Here is a 20,149-nt window from a genome sequence, read left to right as displayed (position 1 = left end):
CCAACCAACGGAGATCAGACACAGCAGTAAGTACAACCCCAAATGCATAAGGGATAAATATGTTTGCTTTTCCTTTATTCATTGTACTCTTGCGGCAAGATGGCTAGTGAGGGTATCTTTCCTGCAGTACAGGAAGTTAAAAAAAAAAAAGTAAAAATTGCTTTGCTGAGAGATCCTTTGTCTCAGCGCTAATATTTTTTTCTTGCAGCACTGAGCATCTGTTTCCAACAATGTGGATACCTGCTTGGTTGCCACATGGTGTCAGGAAAAGAGGTTTGGGGAGGGATGCTGGCAACATTGTCCTACCTCTGTCACTAGTTGCTGTGTGACCTTGGGTAAGTTGCAGTTTCTCTGGCCTTGAATGACTCAACAGTCACAGGAAGGGGTTGATAAATGGCTTCGGACACGTTGCTGGAATATATCCATCCTCCTAAGAAGCAGATTCTGCATGCGGCTGTGGACGGAAACATGGACCTGCTAAGCTAATGGAAGAATGATTGTGAATATATCTGGGAATATGGCCGTTTGTAGGGAATGATTACAAGATTGTGGGGCGTATCTTTGTGTTCCTTTTCCCATCCTCTCACCCCATACAGTCAATAGGCCCTAGCTGCTATGGAGGGTCGCTACTGTCCCACGAACTGAAACTGAATACTTTTCCTATCCCCACATTTCCCAATTGCACAATACATATACTGAATAAAAGCTCAGGGCCTGGAGGCCAGGCACGGTGGCTCACACCTATAATCCCGGTACTCTGGGAGGCTAAGGTGGGTGCATTACTTGAGGCCAGGAGTTCAAGACCACCCTGGTTGTGAGCCACGATCGTGACACAGTGCTCTAGCCTGGGCAACAGAGTGAGACTACATCTCAAAAAAATAAAAAATAAAATAAAAAAGCTCCAGGCATGGAGTCAGACAGACATAGGCTTGAATCCTAGTGCTGCCAATACCTAGCTATGTATCTTTGGCCAAATTCCTTAATCTTTCTGAGCATCAGTTTCTGAATGATGGAAGATAAACACTGCATCAGATGACAGGCTAGGTTATATTGCAATACCAACGCCAAAATCTCAGTGGCTTAACAATAGTTTATTTCTCACTCATTGTGGTAGGCAGCCTCTAAAATGGCTCCCAGAATCACTTGAACCTGGGAGGCAGAGGTTGCAGTAAGCCAAGATTGGACCACTGCACTCCAGCCTGTGTGACAGTAAGACTCAGTCTCGGAAAAAATAAATAAATAAATAAAATTAAAAATAAAATAAAATGGCTCCCGATAAGCCCTGCCTCATGACGTGCTTTTGAAACATCCCCGCTCTTGAGTATCAGCTACACCAACTCACTTCTAATGGATACACTATGGCAAAAGGGGTGGGACATCAATTCCAAGATTAGGTTACAAAAAGACTATGGCTTTAGCATTAATTCTCTTCCCTTTCCCATCCCCTTCTTTATCCTCCTCCCCCTCCCTTCTCTCCCCTCCTCTCCTCTTCTCTTTTCCCTCTCTCTGAGAATCCAACTGCCATGTTCTGAGCTGCCTTATGGAGAGGCCCATGTGGCAAGCAACTGAGCAAGGTCCCTGGCCAACAGCCAGCAAGCAACTGAGGTCCTCAGTCAAATAGCCCATGAGTAGCTGAATCCTTCCAGCAACCGTGTAAATGAACTTGGAAACAGACCATTCCCAGTTGAGCTTTCTGATGAGACCATAGCCCTAGATAATACCCAATGGCTGCCTTGTGTGAGACCTTGAGGCAGAGGCACCCAGCTAAGCCACAGTAGAATTCAACATAACAATTTTTTTTAACACACACACACACACACACACACACACATTTCCAGTGTGGGTTCAGAAGGTTGGTTGGTGGCTTGTCCATCCAATCCTGGTGCCCTGACACTTAAAGCTCTCACCCAAAAGTGAAACATGCCACTTCTACTTGTGTTTCAGTGGCCAAATAAATTCACATAGTGGTATCAAAATTCAAGGGGGGTGAAAGGAAAATACATTCAGGTTTTTCTCTATAATCACATCTCTTTCAGTCACTTGTTTTTGAGAGGAAAGAGAAGGGTGGAATTACTTTTAGCTGTTTTGGAAATGAGTGTTATTTGCATGCTGGCTCATCTGGAGGCCATAGTCCCAATGCTCTCAGAATTTAGCATCATCAGAATTACCTGCAGGCTTCTTAAATTCAGATTGCTGGGAATCACCCTTAAAGTTCTTTTTTTCTTTCTTTTTTTTTTTTTTTTTCGAGACAGGTTCTTGCTCTGTTGCCAGGTGCCAGGCTGGAGTGCAGTGGCATGATCTCGGCTCATTTCATCTTGCCTCCTGGGTTCAAGCAATTCTCCTGCTTCAGCCTCCCAAATAGCTGGGACTACAGGCACATGCCACCATGCCCAGCTAATTTTCGTATTTTAGTAGAGACGAGGTTTCACATGTTGGCCAGGATTGTCTTGATCTCTTGACCTCATGATCCACCCGCCTCGGCCTCCCAACGTGCTGGGATTACAGGCGTGAGCCACCGCGCCCAGCCCCTCTTTTGTATTTTTATTTTTGAGACAGGGTCTTACTCTCTCGCTCAGACTGGAGTGCAATGGTGCAATCTCAGCTCACTGCAACCTCCACCTCCCAGGCTCAAGCAATTCTCCCACCTCAGCCTCCTGAGTAGCTGGGATTACAGACATGCATCACCATGCCCAGCTAATTGTGTTTTTAGTAGAGACCAGGTTTCACCATGTTGGCTAGGCTGGTCTAGAACTCCTGACCTCAAATGATCCACCTGTTTCGGCCTCCCAAAGTGCTGGGATTACAGGCATGAGCCACCGAGCCTGGCCTTAAAATGCAAATTTGATCCTGCCACCCACTTGCATAAAACTCTCAGGAGGCTGAGATGTAAGAATCTTCTCAGAAAAAACTCCGCTACCTTTAACAGTCCTACTTGACCTGGTCCCCGCCCACCTTACAAACCACTCCCCTCCTACCACAAGGATGTTATTTTAGTTCTTCATCCTCAACTAGCATGCTCCTTTCACATGAAGGATCTTAGCACCCTGCTGTCCTCTCACTCAGAAATAGTTCCTCCCCCTTATCTTATTAACTCTTCCCCTTTCTTCAGAGCTCGGTTTATGCCATTTCCTCAAGAAAGCCTTCCCTGTTTCTCCCAGACCAGGTCAATGTCCTCTGTGACATGATTTTATAGAGCCATGTTCCCTTCCTTCGGAACACTAACTCTCCCTTTTTTTTCTAGGGTGTTATCTGCAGGAGAGAAGGACAGAGACTGCTTTTTGTTTGTTTTTTATTGTACTTTAAGTTCTGGGGTACATGTGCAGAACGTGCAGGTTTGTTAACACAGCTGCACACATGCCATGGTGGTTGGCTGCATCCATCATCCTGTCATCTACATTAGGTATTTCTCCTCATGCTATCCCTCCCCTAGCTCCCCACCCCTGACAGTCCCCAGTGTGTAATGTTCCCCTCCCTGTGTCCATGTGTTCTCACTGTTCAACTCCCACTAATGAGTGAGAACATGCAGGTTTTCTGTTCTTGTGTCAGTTTGCTGAGAATGATGATTTCCAGCTTCATCCATGTCCCTGCAGGTGAGGCTTCCAGGTAGCAGGATTCAGACAGAATAGATTGTAAATATTTCTTATCAGTCTTGAGTCTACTAGTCTTAAGGTCTCTGAGTTGATGTCTGTGAGGCATGTCTGACTACCACTTCCCATCATGGCCTGAACTAGTTTTTCAGGATAAATTGGAATGTCCTTGGCTTAGGAGAGGATCCACCAGTCAGTTGGGGTGCTTAGACTTTTATTTTTGGTTTACAGATATGATATGGACTATGGAGACACACTTCTGTAACAGAGTAGAAGTAGCAACGTAGTAACAGAAGAACAAAGTGCCTTAGGGGACAAGCGGAGGAGAGATCAATCCCAGATGGGGAAAATCAATTCACTTTTTGTGTGTGGCGTTGCTTTTTTTTTTTTTTTTTACTTGTTGTGGGGAGGGATCCATTCATTCAAAGTACATCTTTTTTTTTTTTGAGACAGAGTTTCTGTCACCCAGGCTGGAGTGCAGTGGCACGATCTTGGCTCACTGCAACCTCCGCCTCCCGGGTTCAAGCAATTCTCCTGCTTTCGGCCTCCCAAAAAGCTGGGACTACAGGCGCACGCCACCATGCCCCGCTAATTTTTTGCATTTTTAGTAGAGACGGGGTTTCACCATGTTAGCCAGGATGGTATCAATCTCCTGACCTCGTGATCCGCCGGCCTCGCCCTCCCAAAATGCTGGGATTACAGGCATGACCACCGCGCCCGGCCCCATTCAAAGTACATCTTGAAGGAATAACTATAGTTCTCCCTAGCGCTGTCCTAAGTGTTTTATGCAGTTAAGGACACTGAGATTTTACAAATGAGGAAAACAACGCACACGACAGTCAAGTGACTTGCTCAAAGTCACACAGCTACTAACTGGTAGAAAACCGAGTTGAACCCAGGCTGCTTGGCTCCAGAGCCTAAAATCACGGGGAAAACTTCATGGGAGACGTGGCAATGAAGTCGTGCCTCATTGAAGCATCTGTCCAGGTGGAAAGCCGCAGGGCCTCTCTAGCAAAATCCAGACCGGAAAATACTTGCCTAGTTACAAGTTTTGTTCCTTTCTATGCCCACTATCCCCAATTTAACATGCGGAGTGATTTCACAAGCGCACTGAATTAAGAAGGCGGGGACGACGGGCGCCAATTTCCGGTTACGGCGAATTGCGGCTGTTTCCATGGAAACACCAACGTGTTGGCAGCTAGGTAGATTCTCGCGGTGCTTGAAGCACCGGAAGTGACGTCGCCGCTCGCGAGGCCCTCAGGTGGATCGCCGCGGCCCCTCCTCCTAGAGCGGCAGTCTTTTCCCGCGCGTGCTGCCTTCGCCGCTCGAGTCGCTCGGGGGAAAACATGGCGTCTGCCCTGGAGCAGTTCGTGAACAGTGTCCGACAGCTCTCAGCTCAAGGTGAGGTCCTAGGCCACCGGGCTGGGCCTGGGCGGGTACCGGGGACGGGCCTGCATCCCCAGGCGCCAGCACGGATGACTGGGACCGCCCTTTTAGCTCTGAGCCTCTTCTCCAGGGCCGGGATCAGGGTTGCAACGTTTAGATCAGGGCAGGATCGAGCGCGGCCGAGTGTAGGCAGCCTCCTCGCACTCCGCGGTCCTCGCCGGCCGGCCTCCCCTCCCTCGGGCCGCTAGGAGCCCCCTCCCCCCGGCCCGGGCCCCTTCCACCGGGCGCTTTGCTTGACAGTTTGGGGGCGTGACTTCCGCCAGACGCCTTCTCGGGCAACTATTGGTCCCCTTTGTCTCTCTTGCCTTCGGTGATTGGCGCACCGCCATGTCAGTTTCCCCGCCGCCTGCTGACTAGGCCGCTGGGAGCGGGCGGGAGGCGAGTCGGTTCTGGGTGCCTTGGCTCCGCTGCTCGTCTTGGCCGGCTCTTCAGCTGCCAGGCGGCCCACGCTCGGGAACCCGTGCGCCTGTTTTGGTCCTACAGAATGCTGCGGAAGCTCTCGCTCGTAGGACCCGCTTTCTTTTCTTTCTTTTGATGCAGAGTATCGCTCTGCGCCCAGGCTGGAGCGCAGTGGCGCGATCTCGACTCACTGCAACCTCCGCCTCCCGGATTCAAGCGATTCTCCTGCCTCAGCCTCCCGGGTAGCTGATATTACAGGCGCCCACCACCTCGCACGGTTATTTTATTTTTTTGTATTTTTGGTAGAGATGGGGTTTCACTGTTGGTGAAACCAGGCTGGTTTCGAACACCGTACCTCAAGTGATCCGTCCACCTCGGCCTCCCAAAGTGTTGGGATTACAGGCGTGAGCCACCTCGCCCGGCCAGGACTCCATTTCTAGGAGTAGAACTGTGATGATTTTGCTCTCACTTTCAAGGTTGTTTGGTTCATTCATCGCGTATGAATATACCGAATTCCGGACTCGAAATTAGAATAATTAGATGCTGGCTGTGAAGGCCCCTTTAACTATCCCATGCTTCAGTTTCTTCGTCTGCAAAATAAGTACCTACTTAATATAAAGATGGGAAGATTAAGTGAGAGTGTCTGTCATAAGGGGGGCAATAAATACAGCTGCAAATTATTGTTACCGTCATTAATTGTAAAGTTCTAGGAGCTTCGTGACCTTGGACAAGTCGCCTTTAATCTCTCAGTCTTTTGTGTCTACATTGTAGAAATGGAGGAGCGCTTTTACCTCACTGGTGTAAGGCATATGATCTGATATGGACCTGCACTTAATAAATAACAGTTCTTCCTCATTTTCCTTTTTTTTTTTTTTTTTTTAAAGAAATTAGGTTCACAGGGAAGACATAGACTTGCATTTTCTATGAATAAAGGAACCACTGGTTTGTTAATTTATGCCACAAATACTTAGTTTTCTCCTTCCTGTGGGGTAGTGTAGTTAGAAGCTTCAGGTTGAAATCCCTTCTCCGTCACTTGTGCGAGCCACTTAATTTCTCTGGGCCAATTTTCTGATTTACAAAACAGAACTAGGGCTTTTGTAGGCATCAGGTGGTAGGATGCTATAGGAACAGTGTGCTAGACAGAGATCAGTATGATAACTTTCATTGCTGTCAGCTGCTGTGCCTCACACTCGCTGCACAGAAAATCTTTTGAGTTTCAGGCAGGGCACCGTGGCACACTCCTGCAATCCCAAGCACTTTGGGAGGCTGAGGGGGGCGGATCACCTTAGGTCAGGAGTTCGAGACCAGTGTGGCCAACATGTCGAAACACCGTCTCCATTCAAAATACAAAAAATAGCTGAGTGTGGTGGCAGACACTTGTAATCCCAGCTACTCAGGAGGCTGAGGCAGGAGAATCGGTTGAACCTGGGAGGTGGAGGTTGCAGTGAGCCAAAGTCATGTCATTGCACTCCAGCCTAGGCAACAAGAGCGAAACTCTGTCCCCCCAAAAATAAAGTAAAAAAGAAAAAAATCTTTTGAGTTTCTGTTTTCTCTGCTTTTCTTCAGAATTTTCTAATGTAAACCTCAAGAGAATATTATAATATCCAGCTTTTTCTAATTAGAATTTCATTGGCCGCATCTCTGGTTGGACTGATTTCAAATGCACCCTGTGGCACTTATGCTTTTTTTTGACTCTGCCCTTGGCCCTGCACTAATATTAGTTATCTAAGGATTTCGTAGTGACCCAGCTTTTATTTCAGTCTCAACTTGGCACTGATTATTAATTAGTAGAGAACTAATGGATTGCAATGCTTATTTCTGGGTGTTACAAATTATTGTTAATATATTTAGAGTAATGGGTTAAAAAGGCAAATTATTTAACTGGAAGAAGTTACTTCATACCTACCAGTGAGATCTGTAATAAAATTATGATGAGTTGGTATTTCCCAGTTAAATCTGTGTGATCTCAAGAGGTGATACCTAATAAGATCACAGCTGTTTTATTCTTGTTTTGCCATGCATGTATAATAATGGTATATTTCCTTTGCTTTCAGTAAAACGTATCAAATTTAAAAGTATTATAGGAGCACCAGAAATTAAATTATAAAAAGTACCTGGCTATAGTCACTTGTATTTTAAGCATTATACGATGTTGTATTCTTTTAGTAAGGCAAAGATGATGCAGTTGTTATGTAGAAGCACAGAAGTAGGAGACTTGAGTTAATGCCCATGGACTTAAATATATCCCCTCTGTTACCAGAAAGACAGCTAGAGTGTGGCCATGGTGTCTACCATGAGAATAATTGTCGAAATCGATGGATCTACTTCATGGTACCAATTCAGGCTTAATTTTTTTTCCCCTCAGACGGAGTCTTGCTCTGTTGCCCAGCATGGAGTGCAGTGGCATGATCTCAGCTCACTGCAACCTCCATCTCCCAGGTTCAAGGATTCTTCCACCTCAGGCCCCCGAGTAGCTGAAATTACAGGTGTGCACCACCACACCCAGCTAATTTTTGTATTTTTAGTAGAGACACGGTTTTGCCATGTTGGCCAGCCTGGTCTTGAACTCCTGACTTCAAGAGATCAATAGGATTACAGGTGTGAGCCATAGCACCCGTCTGAGGCCAAATTATTAATAGATTTTGTACCTTAGTTGTTAAAACATAGCATTGCAGGCCAGGTTTGGTGGCTAATGCCAGTAATCCCAGCACTTTGGGAGGCTGAGGCAGGAGGATTGCTTGGGCCCAGGAATAGGAGACCATCCTGGGCAACATAGTGAGACTCTAGTCTCTACAAAAAATTTCAAAAAAATAAGAGGGGCATGGTGATGTACACCTGTAGCCCCAGCTACTCGGGAGGCTAAGATGGGAGGATTGCTTGAGCCCAGGAGGTTGAGGCTTTGGCAAGCTATGATCACACCACTGCACTGTAGCTTGGGTGACAGAATAAGATCTTGTCTCAAAAAAAACAAAACAAACATAGTATTGTAGTATGGGGAAAAATAGATCACTTAGGAGATTAATTCAACAGGTAGCTGCTTGATGAGCTGCTAAGCATGTGCTGTATTCTAGAGCTGGAGAAAGGGACAGTCCCTCCACATGAATTTACTGAATTACCTAACCACCACAGTCCCATGTGAGGCAGAGAGGGCAGATATCCAGCTTATCCATGGGGAAGGGAACTGAGATGAGGGTCCAGAGAAGCCACAAGCTGATTGTCGAATTCTGGGTGAGGCTCAGTCACGTAGCAGAGGATGTCGGGAGGAGGATAGAAAACAGCATGTGTAGAAGCATAAAGAGGAGAGAACGTAGAATGTTGATTTTTCTGAGCTTGCTGTGACCAAAGAGTACGTTTGTGAGGGGAAGTAGCAGGAGATAAGGCTGGAAAGGTAGGAGGGACCAGTTACTGAAGGTCCTTAGTCCAGGCCAAGGCATTTGGATTTCTTAAACTCATTGGAGTAATTCGATTGAATGCGTAGTTTAGAACAGACAGTACTAATACGAAGCGTGGGTTGGAGGAGAGAGATCACAGTAGGCGGACCATTTAGAAGATATATGATATAGGCCAGGTGTGGTGGCTCACACCTCCAACACTGGTAGGCCAAGGCAGGCGGTTCACCTAAGGTTAGGAGTTCGAGACCAGCCTGACCAACATGGAGAAACCTCGTCTCTACTAAAAATAAAAATAATTAGCCGGGCATGGTGCCACATGCCTATAATCCCAGCTATTCAGGGGACTGAGGCAGGAGAATCACTTGAACCCAGAGGCTTGAGCCGAGATCGCACCATTGCACTCCAGCCTGGGCAACAAGAGCGAAACTCCATCTCAAAAAAAAAAAAAAAAGGCCAGGCGCGGTGGCTCAAGCCTGTAATCCCAGCACTTTGGGAGGCCGAGGCGGGTGGATCACGAGGTCAAGAGATCGAGACCATCTTGGTCAACATGGTGACACCCCGTCTCTACTAAAAATACAAAACATTAGCTGGGCATGGTGGCGCGCCTGTAATCCCAGCTACTTAGGAGGCTGAGGCAGGAGAATTGCCTGAACCCAGGAGGCGGAGGTTGCGGTGAGCCGAGATCGCGCCATTGCACTCCAGCCTGGGTAACAAGAGCGAAACTCCGTCTCAAAAAAAAAATAATAATAATAGAAGATTTATGATATAGCCCTGACAAAAAATGATGAGGATCTGGATTAAGGCAGGGAGGGAAGAGAAAAAGGAATGGAGCTGAGAGACTTAGGAAGTAAAACTAAATCATCTGGATGCAGAGAGGTGCTAATAGTAACATGTACATTTCTGGCTTGAGAGACTGGAAAACGGAATAGAGGAAAAGGTGAAAAATTCAGAGAGAAGTGGAAGGTCCAGTGTAATCTCTTAACTCATTTTGTGACCACGGACAGGTTTCACTCCCATGTTCTGGGTCCTCATCTGAAGTGAAGAATATGTAAGAATCATTTTTGGGCACTTCAGGCTCTGAAGTACAAAGCTGTGGTTAGAGTTCCTTTAGTTTGTTTAGTGCTGTAGCTGAAATACAATAGTGTTGTTCCTGTTTTCCAGGGCAAATGACACAGCTTTGTGAACTGATCAACAAGAGTGGGGAACTCCTTGCGAAGAACTTATCCCATCTGGACACTGTGCTGGGGGCTCTGGATGTACAAGAGCACTCCTTGGGCGTCCTTGCTGTTTTGTAAGGGACATCTTCTTTTATAGTTTTGTGCTTGTTAAAACTGAACACTGCACTTTCTGGCTTTTATTTGTGGTGTAGAAAGTAAATCAGTGTAAACAACATTGAGCTCTTTTGCAAAACTAAAGTTGTAGTAGTTACATTTCACTCATTCCAACTAATCATTGCTTGTTGTATTTTGTTCAGTTTTATCATTTTTACAAACTCCTTTATGTTTATACAAATTTTGAAAATTTGTTTTAAAAAATGGCCATTTCAATTGTGGGGACTATATTAGTTTGCATTTATCTGAATACTAGGGCAACATAACAAGGCCCTATTTCTGCAAAGAATAAAAAAATTAGCTGGGTGTAGTGGTACATGCCTGTAGTCCTAGCTTCTAGATGCTGAGGTGGGAGGATGGCTTGAGCCCAGTTCAAGGCTTTCAGTAAGCTACGATTAAGCCGTTACAATCAGCCTGCATGACAAAATGAGACCTTGTCTCAAAACAAGAAAAAATATCAAAGATCCAAAGCAACATTGCTTAGAATTCCCTTCAGACAAATTTAAGCTATTTAAGACCAAATTAAATAGACCTTCCTTTAATTGGGATTCCTTATAACTGTGTACTTGACAGTAGAATTCTTCTCTTAATGTTATATTATTATAAATTGGGATATTGTGGTTGTTTTGACATTGAAATGATATAAATAAACTGAGAAGAAATTGACTTAAAGTGAGAGTCTGGCTTCACTTATACTGGGATTCCTGAGACAAAGGTATATGTGCAGAGCAGAGTTTAGAGAAGAAACTTGGTCAGAATGGAAGGATCTAGAGCTATGCCCTGCAGTATGGTGGCCACTAGCCATATGCAGCTATGTAAATTAAAATTAAAAAAGATTCAGATGTACTTGCCATGTTTCAAGTACTCAGCCACATGTGGTCACATGTCCATGTCTTAGCACAAATCTATAACATTTCCACCACTTGCAGATAGTTCTGTTGGACAGTGCTGAGAAAGATTTCTACTGTCTTTATTTTCCTACTTAGATGAAAGAGCAGATGCTGGGCACAGTGGCTCACACCCGTAATCCTAGCACTTTGGGAGGCTGAGGAGGGAGGATCTGTTTGAGACTAGCCTGGGCAACATAGCAAGACCCCATCTCTACAGAAAAAAAAAAGTGACTGGGTATAGTGGTTTATGCATGTAATCCCAGGATTTGTAATCCCACTCTGAGGTGGGCAGATTGCATGAGCTCAGGCGTTTGAGACCAGCCTGGGCAACATGGCAAAACCCTTTGTCTACAAAAAACACAAAAATTAGGCAGGTGTGGTGGTATACACCTGTGGTCCTGGCTACTCAGGAGGCTGAGGAAGGAGGATAGCTTGAGTCCAGGAGATTGAGGCTGCAGTGAGCTGTGCTCATGCCACCGCACTCCTGTCTGGGTGACAGAGCAAGACCTTGTCTCAAAAAAAACAAAGTTAGCTGGGTGTGGTGGCACATGCCTATGGTTCTAGCTACCCAGGAGGCTGAAGTGGGAGGATTGCTTGAGCCTGGGAAGTTGAAGCTATAGTGAGCTATGCTTACACCACTGCACTTCAGCCTGAGTGACAGCAAGGTGCCCCCTGTCAAAAAGAACAGATGGCATGGATGTTTTATGTACACATAAACTCACATGATATACACACACACACACACACACACACACATAATCAAGTGAGTATTGGACATGGAAGCATTTTAAAGCTATAAGAGGTTTTACCATTGTATATGTTAGCTAAGATATGGAAAGAACCCTGAGCTTGTGGCTGGGTACCCTGGTTTTGAATCTACATTCTTCCAATTTTGAGTTGTGGGGCCCTAAGCTTCATACTTTTATTTATAAAATGGCAATCATACAGCCAGGCTTGGTGGCTCACACCTGTAATCCCAGCACTTTGGGAGGCCAAGGCGGGTGGATCATGAGGTCAGGAGTTCAAGACCAGCATGGCCAATATGGTGAAACCCTGTCTCTACTAAAAAATCAGAAAATTAGCCGGACATGGTGGCATGTGCCTGTAGTCCTAGCTACTCAGGAGACTGAGGCAGTAAAATCACTTGAACCCAGGAGGAGGAGGTTGCAGTGAGCCAAGATCGCGCCACTGCACTCCAGCCCGGGTGCCAGAGGGAGACTCCGTCTCAAAAAAAAAAAAAATGGCAGTCGCAATACCTCACGGACCTATTTTGAACCCCAAATGAAATTGTTTCTAACATGTTTTGATAATTACAAAGTGTAAATACAGATATATGGTGACATTGTTAAATAATACAGTATAGATGGAAGTAGACAAACCAAAAGATATAGGAGAAATTATGATTAGATAATACCTATTTAGTTTTTCTTTTTTTTTTTTTTCCTTTGAGACAGTTATTGTTCTGTCACCCAGGCTGGAGTGCAGTGGTGCGACCTCTGCTCACTGCAGACTGCCTCCTGGTTTCAAGTGATTTTCCTGCCTCAGCCTCCTGAATAGTTGGGATGACAGGCATGTGCTACCATACCCAGCTAACTTTTGTATTATTAGTAGAAATGGGCTTTCACCAGGTTGGTCTTGAATTCCTGACTTCAAATAATCTGCCCGCCTTGGCCTCCCGAAGTGCTGGGATTAAAGGTGTGAGCCACCATGCCCGGCCTAATTTTTCTAGAAATTAGTTTCAGTAGTACTTTTTTTTTTTTTAAAGAACTTGAAATTTACTTTTAAGCAATGCCTTAATAATGCTAGCTTACATGATTTCTCCCCTAAAACCTGTCACCAGCACCCTCTTGGAGTGTTTCTCATGGCAGTTGATGGCACCATCTGCTGAGACACTTGGGATGGATCACCTGAGTCCTCCCTCTTCTCACCACTCCACTCTACCTGTCCTGCCCATCTGTTGTTCTTGTCAGTGCTATTCCCAGAGAGACCACACAGTTGGTGGCAGCATCTCTTTTTTTTTTGAGATGGAGTCTCACTCTGTCGCCAGGCTGGAGTGCAGTATTGCCATCTCTGCTCCCTGCAGCCTCTACCTCCCAGGTTCAAGCAATTCTCCTGCCTCAACCTCCCAAGTAGCTGGGACTACAGGAATGTACCACCACGCTCAGCTAGTTTTTGTATTTTTAGTAGAGATGGGATTTCACCTTGTTGGCCAGAATGGTTTCTATCTCTTGACCTTGTGATCCACTCACCTCGGCCTCCCAAAGGTTGGGATTACAGGGGTGAGCCACCGCGCCCAGCCTGGTGGCAGCATCTTTAAGCTGCTGCCCACCTCCAGCTAGCCCATAGCTTTCACTCTTGGTCCCCCTTAGTATGTTCTCCTCAAAGCAGGAAAAGCAATGACTAATTTTTTTTTTTTTTTTTTTGCGACAGTCATGCTTTTTCACCCGTTGCTCAGGCCGGGCATGGTGGCCCACGCTTGTAGTCCCAGCACTTTGGGAGACCAAGGCAGGCGGATCATGAGGTCAAGAGTTTGAGACCAGCCTGGCCAACATGGTGAAAACCCATCTCTACTAAAAATACAAAAATTAGCTGGGCATGGTGGCGCATGCAGGTAATCCCAGCTACTCAGGAGACTGAGGTGGGAGAATCGCTTGAGGCCTCAGTGAGCTGAGATCGTGCCACTGCACTGCAGCCTGGGCAACAGAGTGAGATGCTGTCTCAAAAAAAAAAAAAAAAAAAGAATACTGTTCCTCATTAAATTTTACAGAGTATCGGAGGCAGGATGGATTTCTTGCATACATTGCTTCTGTATTTTATGCCATGAACTATCAGGGTAATTTGATTCTTTTCTGCTCATCCTAGGTTTGTGAAGTTTTCTATGCCCAGTGTTCCTGACTTTGAAACGCTGTTCTCACAGGTTCAGCTTTTCATCAGTACTTGTAATGGGGAGCACATTCGATATGCAACAGACACTTGTAAGCTAAATAACATTTTATTTTCCATTGAAATTATTTTGCCCTTGTGGTTATATTTATATTTTCAATATTTTGTTATTGTATCTAGTTGCTGGGCTTTGCCATCAGCTAACAAATGCACTTGTGGAAAGAAAACAGGTAAGAAATACTACTATTCAAGCATTCCTAGTTGCTATAATATGTAACTAGCTTATACAATGCAGTATTATATTAAGATTCCAGGTTAGTACTGAGCATCCAACACCTGGATGTCCATGGTCACTTGAGAGCACTCACAGCCATTGCTATCAGTATAGGTAGCCCCAGCATCCCTTGAGTGAGGTGGAGGCACAGGGAGGTGTAGCACCTCAGGGAGGCTGCTGGTGGTGGAACTACCAAGTAGTTGGAATTACCAAGCTAGTACCCTTTATGTTGCAATAGCTGGGTTTTATCTGTTACATTTTTTATTTTAACTTTTAATTAGGACATTATTTTAGCCTCACAAAAAGCCTCAAGAATAATATAAAAAATTCTCATACATTTCACCTATATTCTCCAAATGTTAACATTTTACCACACTTACTCTTTTTTTTCCCCCTCCTCTTCTCTGTTTTTTTCTAAGCCATTGGAAAATAAATTGCAGATGTGTTGTTCTTTATCCCGAAATACTTCAGTGGGTAAATCCTAAAAATTAGCACATTCTCTTACATAGCACAGTGTAATGGCCAGCATCCAAAAATGAACTTTTTTTTTTTGGGAGACAGAGTCTCGCTCTAACGCCTAGGCTGGATTGCAGTGGGGTGATCTTGGCTCACTGCAACCTCCGGCTCCCGGATTCAAGCAGTTCTCCTGCTTCAGCCTCCTGAGTAGATGGGGACTGCAGGTGCATGCCAGCTAATTGTATTTTAGTAGAAACAGGGTTTCACTATGTTGCCAAGCTGGTCTTTGACTCCTGAGCTTAGGCAATCCACTTGCTTCGGCCTCTCAAAATGCTAGGATTACAGGCGTGAGCCACTGCGCCCGGCCCAGAAATGAATGTTAATATAACGCATCAACAAATCGACAGACCCCATTTAGATTTTCAGCCAATAAAAAGGATAAAAAGGATTGTCTTTTGCTAAAGGACATTAGCTGTTCAGACAGTGTCCATGTAGCAAAAGAAAACCTTGGGCCATGGGTTGCATTACATTGCTGTGTCTTTTTAGTGTCCCGTAATCTGGAACAGTGCTTCAGTCTTTATGTTTTATAATAGTAAGTTATAATGTGGATTTTTAAAGAAAATTTATTTAGTTATTTATTTTTTTGAGATGGAGTCTCATTCTGTTGCCTAGGCTGGAGTGCAGTGGTGTGATCTCAGGTCACTGCAACCTCCATCTCCTGGGTTCAAGCAATTATTGTGCCTCAGCCTCCTGAGTAGCTGTGACTACAGGCACGTTCCACCATGCCTGGCTGATTTTTTTTTTCTTTTTTTTTTTTTGAGAGAGAGTCTCTCTGTCACCCAGGCTGGAGTGCAGTGGCGCAATCTCAGCTCACTACAATCTCCGTTTCCTGTGTTCAAGCAGTTCTCCTTCAGCCTCCCGAGTAGCTGGGATTACAGGTGCCTGCCACCATGCCTGGCTAATTTTTGTACTTTTAGTAGAGACAGGGTTTCGCTGTGTTGACCAGGCTGGTCTCAAACTCCTCACCTCAGGCGATTTGCCCACCTTGGCCTCCCAGTGATTTTTGTATTTTTAATAGAGTTTGCCATGTTGGCCAAGGTAGTCTCTAGAACACCTGACCTCAGGTCATCAGGCCACCTCAGCCTCCCAAAGTGCTGAGATTAGAGGTGTGAGCCACTGTACCCAGTCAGGTGTTTATTTTTAATTTGAAAATGAATTTAAGATTAGTGGTTTGAAAGAGGCTGAAAATAGAACCAGTTGTTATTTTGTAATACTAAGTAAACTGAAAGAGATGGTTAAGAAAAATCAGGAGTTTTTGGAAAAGCTGTAAGTTATTGAGATATTTTTAGTCTCTTCTCTCCAAAAATTGATTATGCCTCACTTGACACTTGGTTTTGTTATTTATAATCAGGGCAGGAAACAGTCCTTTTGAAATCTGTGGTGTTAGTTTTGGTGGTAATTAACTACCAGGTAAGGGCTAGACTGCCCTGTGGGAAACTGCCAACATCCCTATGCACAAGTAATTTTCCTAAGCATAAGCTGTTATCTCTTGTATAATCAGTGATTTGGAAAGTTTTCATTTGTTTAGATGTTAACACAATGAACTGTTGAGAAAGTAATATTGTTTTTGATTATTGATCTTCATTGTAAAATAAAAGATTTTTGTGATTTAAAAAATAATGCTGAGTTACTAAAAATTCCAAGAAACAGCTTAAGAAAACGTTTTCTGACTTAAATGGGACAGAAATTTCCTGAAAGAGTATGGAAACCTTATATTGCTATTTAAAGGAACCTATCAATTAGTGTTATTTTTTATTTGTAAGTGACAACATAAGATCCAATGTGCTGCCATCTTTGAGAACTTATCTGAAAGAGATGTCATTTCTGACAGCCCCTGCGAGGAATTGGCATCCTTAAGCAAGCCATAGACAAGATGCAGATGAATACAAACCAGCTGACCTCAATACATGCTGATCTCTGCCAGGTAAGCAACCAAAGTGTGTGATTCATACCAGGTCAGAGGTGTAGCTTGTTTATAGGCTTCCTTAACATCGGGTTTGATAAACCAAGGCAAGTTGGTGGACACTGTGATGTGTTATAGAAGTTGGAATATGTAGATATATCTATTATATTCAGGAGGGTGCTGGATGCAAACTCAGCTAGTAAGCTTGTGGAACCAATAGCGTAATTAATAGTTATACGTTTTTTGTTTTTGTTTTTTTTTTGAGACAGTGTCTCACTCTGTCACCCAGGCTGGAGTTCAGTGCCGTGATCTTGGCTCACTGCAACAACTGCCTCCCAGGTTCAAGCATTCTCCTGCCTCAGCCTCCCAAGTAGCTGGGACTACAGACACGTGCCACCATGCCCGGCTAATATTTTTATTTTTAGTAGAGATTACCATGTTGGCCAGGCTGACCTTGAACTACCTCATGAGCCACTGTGCCCAGCCCTAGTTGTAACTTTTTAAAAAATCCTGAATCATTTAAAAAATTGTGGAACTGAGTGGGTGCAGTGGCTAACACCTGTAATAGCAACACTTTGGGAGGCCTAGGTGGGCAGATGACGAGGTCAAGAGATTAAGGCCATCCTGGCCAACATGTGTGAAACCTTGTCTCTACTAAAAATACAAAAATTACCTGGGTGTGGTGATATACACCTATAATCCCATTTACTCAGGAGGCTGAGGCAGGAGAATTGCTTGAACCCAGGAGATGGAGGTTGCAGTGAGCCAAGATTGCGCCACTGCACTCCAACCTGGCAACAGAGCATTACTCCATCCAAAAAAAAAAGCTGTGGAACCTGCCAGACACCATGTCTCACACCTGTAATCCCAGTATTTTGGGAGATTGAGGCAGGCAGATCACCTGATTGTCAGGAGTTCAAGACCAGCCTGACCAACATGCAGAAACCCCATCTCTACCAAAAATACAAAATTAGCCAGGCGTGGTAGTGCATGCCTGTAATCCCAGCTACTTGGGAGGCTGAGGCAGGAGAATTGCTTGAACTCGGGAGGCGGTGGTTGCAGTGAGCTGAGATCATGCCATTGCACTCTAGCCTAGGAAACAAGAGCAAGACTCTGCCTCAAAAAAAAAAAATTGTGGAACCTGAGACTTAACACAGCTAACATCTTACACCTTAAAATGTTATTCATTTATTTATCTTATTTTGTGATGTTCAAAGTCCAGAAGGCAAAAGGGTGTGTATATAATGAAGTCTCCCTCCCACTCTGTTCGCTAGCCATCTATTTCTTCTCTGCAAAGGAAACTATGTTAGTAATTTCTCCTGTATCCTTCCAAAGACATTTTATGGACTTAAAAGCAAATATGAGGCTGGGCGCGGTAGCTCATGCCTGTAATCCCAGTACTTCGGGAGGCTGAGACAGGTGAATCACCTGAGGCCAGGAGTTCGAGACCAGCCCGGCCAACACGGCAAAGCTCTGTCTTTATTAAAAATACAAAAATTAGCCAGGTGTGGTGGCGAATTCCTATAATCCCAGATACTCGGGAGGCTGAGGCAGGAGAATCACTTGAACCTGGGAGGCAGAGGTTGTAGTGAGCCAAGATTGTGCCGTTGCACTCCAGCCTGGGGAAACTCCGTCTCAAAAAAAAAAAAAAAAAAAAAAAAAAAATGAATGGATATTTTCTTATTTTTTTACAAAAATTTTAATAATTATGCAATCGCTTATATAGCTTGCTTTTTCTATTTAACATATCTTGGAGATTATTCCATAGTGGTTCTTTACAGGTACGGAGTATTCTGTTAGTATGCCATGGTTTCACAAGTCTGTGTGGGGTATTTACATTGTTTCCTTCAAGAAACATTGTAAACAGCAGTGCTAGGCCTTGCTGTTTAGTTTTTTACAGAGAAATCCTGGGCTGGGCACAGTGGCTCACGCCTCTAATCCTAGCACATCGAGAGGCCGAGGTGGATGGATCACCTGAGGTCAGGAGTTCCAGACCAGCCTGGCCAACGTGGTGAAACCCCATCTCTACTAAAAATACAAAATTAGCTGGGTGTGGCACTGCATCTATGATCCCAGCTACTCGGGAGGCCGATGCAGGAGAATCACTTGAACCTGGGAGGTGGAGGCTGCAGTGAGTTGAGATCACACCACTGCACTCCAGCCTGTGGGACAGAGTGAGACTCTGTCTCAAAAAACAAAACAAAGCAATGCTATTTTATTCTGAATGACTAAGAAAATGGAGTACAGGTTGAGTATTCCTAATCCAAAAATTTGAAACCCAAAATGATTCAAAATCTGAAACTTTCCGAACAACAACATGACACTTAAAGAAGTACTCACTGGAGCATCTGGATTTCAGGTTTTCAGATGAGGGATGCTCAACTGGTATGTATTCTGCAAATATTCCAAAATCTGAAACACTTCTGGTCCTAAGCATTTCAGATAGGACATAGATGAAATGTGTTGACATTTAGATCATTTTAGTCAATAAAATGTAAAACAAAATTATATGGAAATTTCTAGAATCTATGAATTTCCTCCTTCTGCTAATACCTGCCAAAGTAAAATTAAAGTGATGATTTACTATCAATTTGTTTACAGCTTTGTTTGCTAGCAAAATGCTTTAAGCCTGCCCTTCCATATCTTGACGTGGATATGATGGATATCTGTAAAGAGAATGGAGCCTATGATGCAAAGCACTTTTTATGTTACTATTATTATGGAGGGATGATCTATACTGGGCTGAAGAACTTTGAAAGAGCGCTCTACTTTTATGAACAGGTAATCATCTCTCTAAATGTCCCTGAGGTGGTTCTGAACTTGTGTGACCAAAGAAGTGCTCCCATAGGTTTGTGGCTGGAGTGGGCTGAACCCGGGGCCTCCATTTCAGGTGGTGGTCCTCTCAGAGACTGCTTCTCTGTGATCACGTACATGGTGGTAACCTGATCCCTAAGTTGAGGAGCAGTGCCAGTGCATAGAAGAGCGCTTGTGAGTGGGTGCTAATCTAGGCTTTGCCACTTATACCTTATCCGATTTGGGATAAGTTATGCTGTCTCTTGACCTTTATAGCTTCCTTTGCATTTAAGGAAGAGATTGAACTTGATGATCTTGGATGTGTCTTCTTATTCTAAAACCAGGTGTGTTATTTTGTTAAGTTTTATTTAATCAGTGAAATATTCTCATTATTCGAAATTTAAAGGGTATAAAGGGGTACACACCTTTAAACCCCCTCCTACCCTTTCTGGGTCTGTGTAATGAAACATAATACACAATGTGGTAGACTATTCTGGAGGTTTACTCAGAATCTGAAAAAGATATGTACAATATGGATTAATAAACCAGTTGTCTTAAGGTAAGTTAGTCATATTTCATAAGTTCCTATTTAGTTTGTAGCATGTATTAAGTAATGAAGGATATTTAAAACCTTCAGAGGGCTCAATTTAGGTAGAATTCTAACACATAACACACACACACACACACACACACACACACACACACACACACACACACACACACACACACACACAC

The 20,149-nt window shown here is 44.3% G+C and overlaps 1 protein-coding gene across 11 annotated transcripts in view; it reads left to right on the top strand.

Annotated features, from left to right (window-relative positions):
- Positions 1-4,813: 4,813 nt before the first annotated feature.
- Positions 4,814-20,149, top strand: part of COPS3 (COP9 signalosome subunit 3) — a 33,971-nt gene continuing 18,635 nt past the window's right edge. For 3 of the 11 annotated variants that reach the window (XM_032270325.1, XM_032270324.1, XM_032270320.1), the window contains exons 1-6: positions 4,814-4,988; positions 9,986-10,115; positions 13,908-14,020; positions 14,109-14,158; positions 16,550-16,642; positions 19,223-19,402. In XM_032270325.1, the coding sequence (XP_032126216.1) occupies positions 4,934-4,988; positions 9,986-10,115; positions 13,908-14,020; positions 14,109-14,158; positions 16,550-16,642; positions 19,223-19,402 (621 nt within the window). In that variant the 5' untranslated portion in view covers positions 4,814-4,933. Of the gene's footprint in view, positions 4,989-7,899; positions 7,919-9,966; positions 10,116-13,907; positions 14,021-14,108; positions 14,159-16,481; positions 16,643-19,222; positions 19,403-20,149 lie in introns of those variants that run through there. The other 8 variants (XM_032270329.1, XM_032270322.1, XM_032270330.1 and 5 more) reach the window with 8 other exon arrangements.

The sequence above is a fragment of the Sapajus apella genome, unplaced genomic scaffold, assembly GCF_009761245.1.
Source record: "Sapajus apella isolate SASKATOON/1434 unplaced genomic scaffold, GSC_monkey_1.0 scaffold208, whole genome shotgun sequence".
NCBI classification, from domain to species: Eukaryota; Metazoa; Chordata; class Mammalia; order Primates; family Cebidae; genus Sapajus; species Sapajus apella.
Note: the sequence above shows the minus strand (reverse complement) of the source record. Positions and strands in the feature narration are given on the sequence as shown.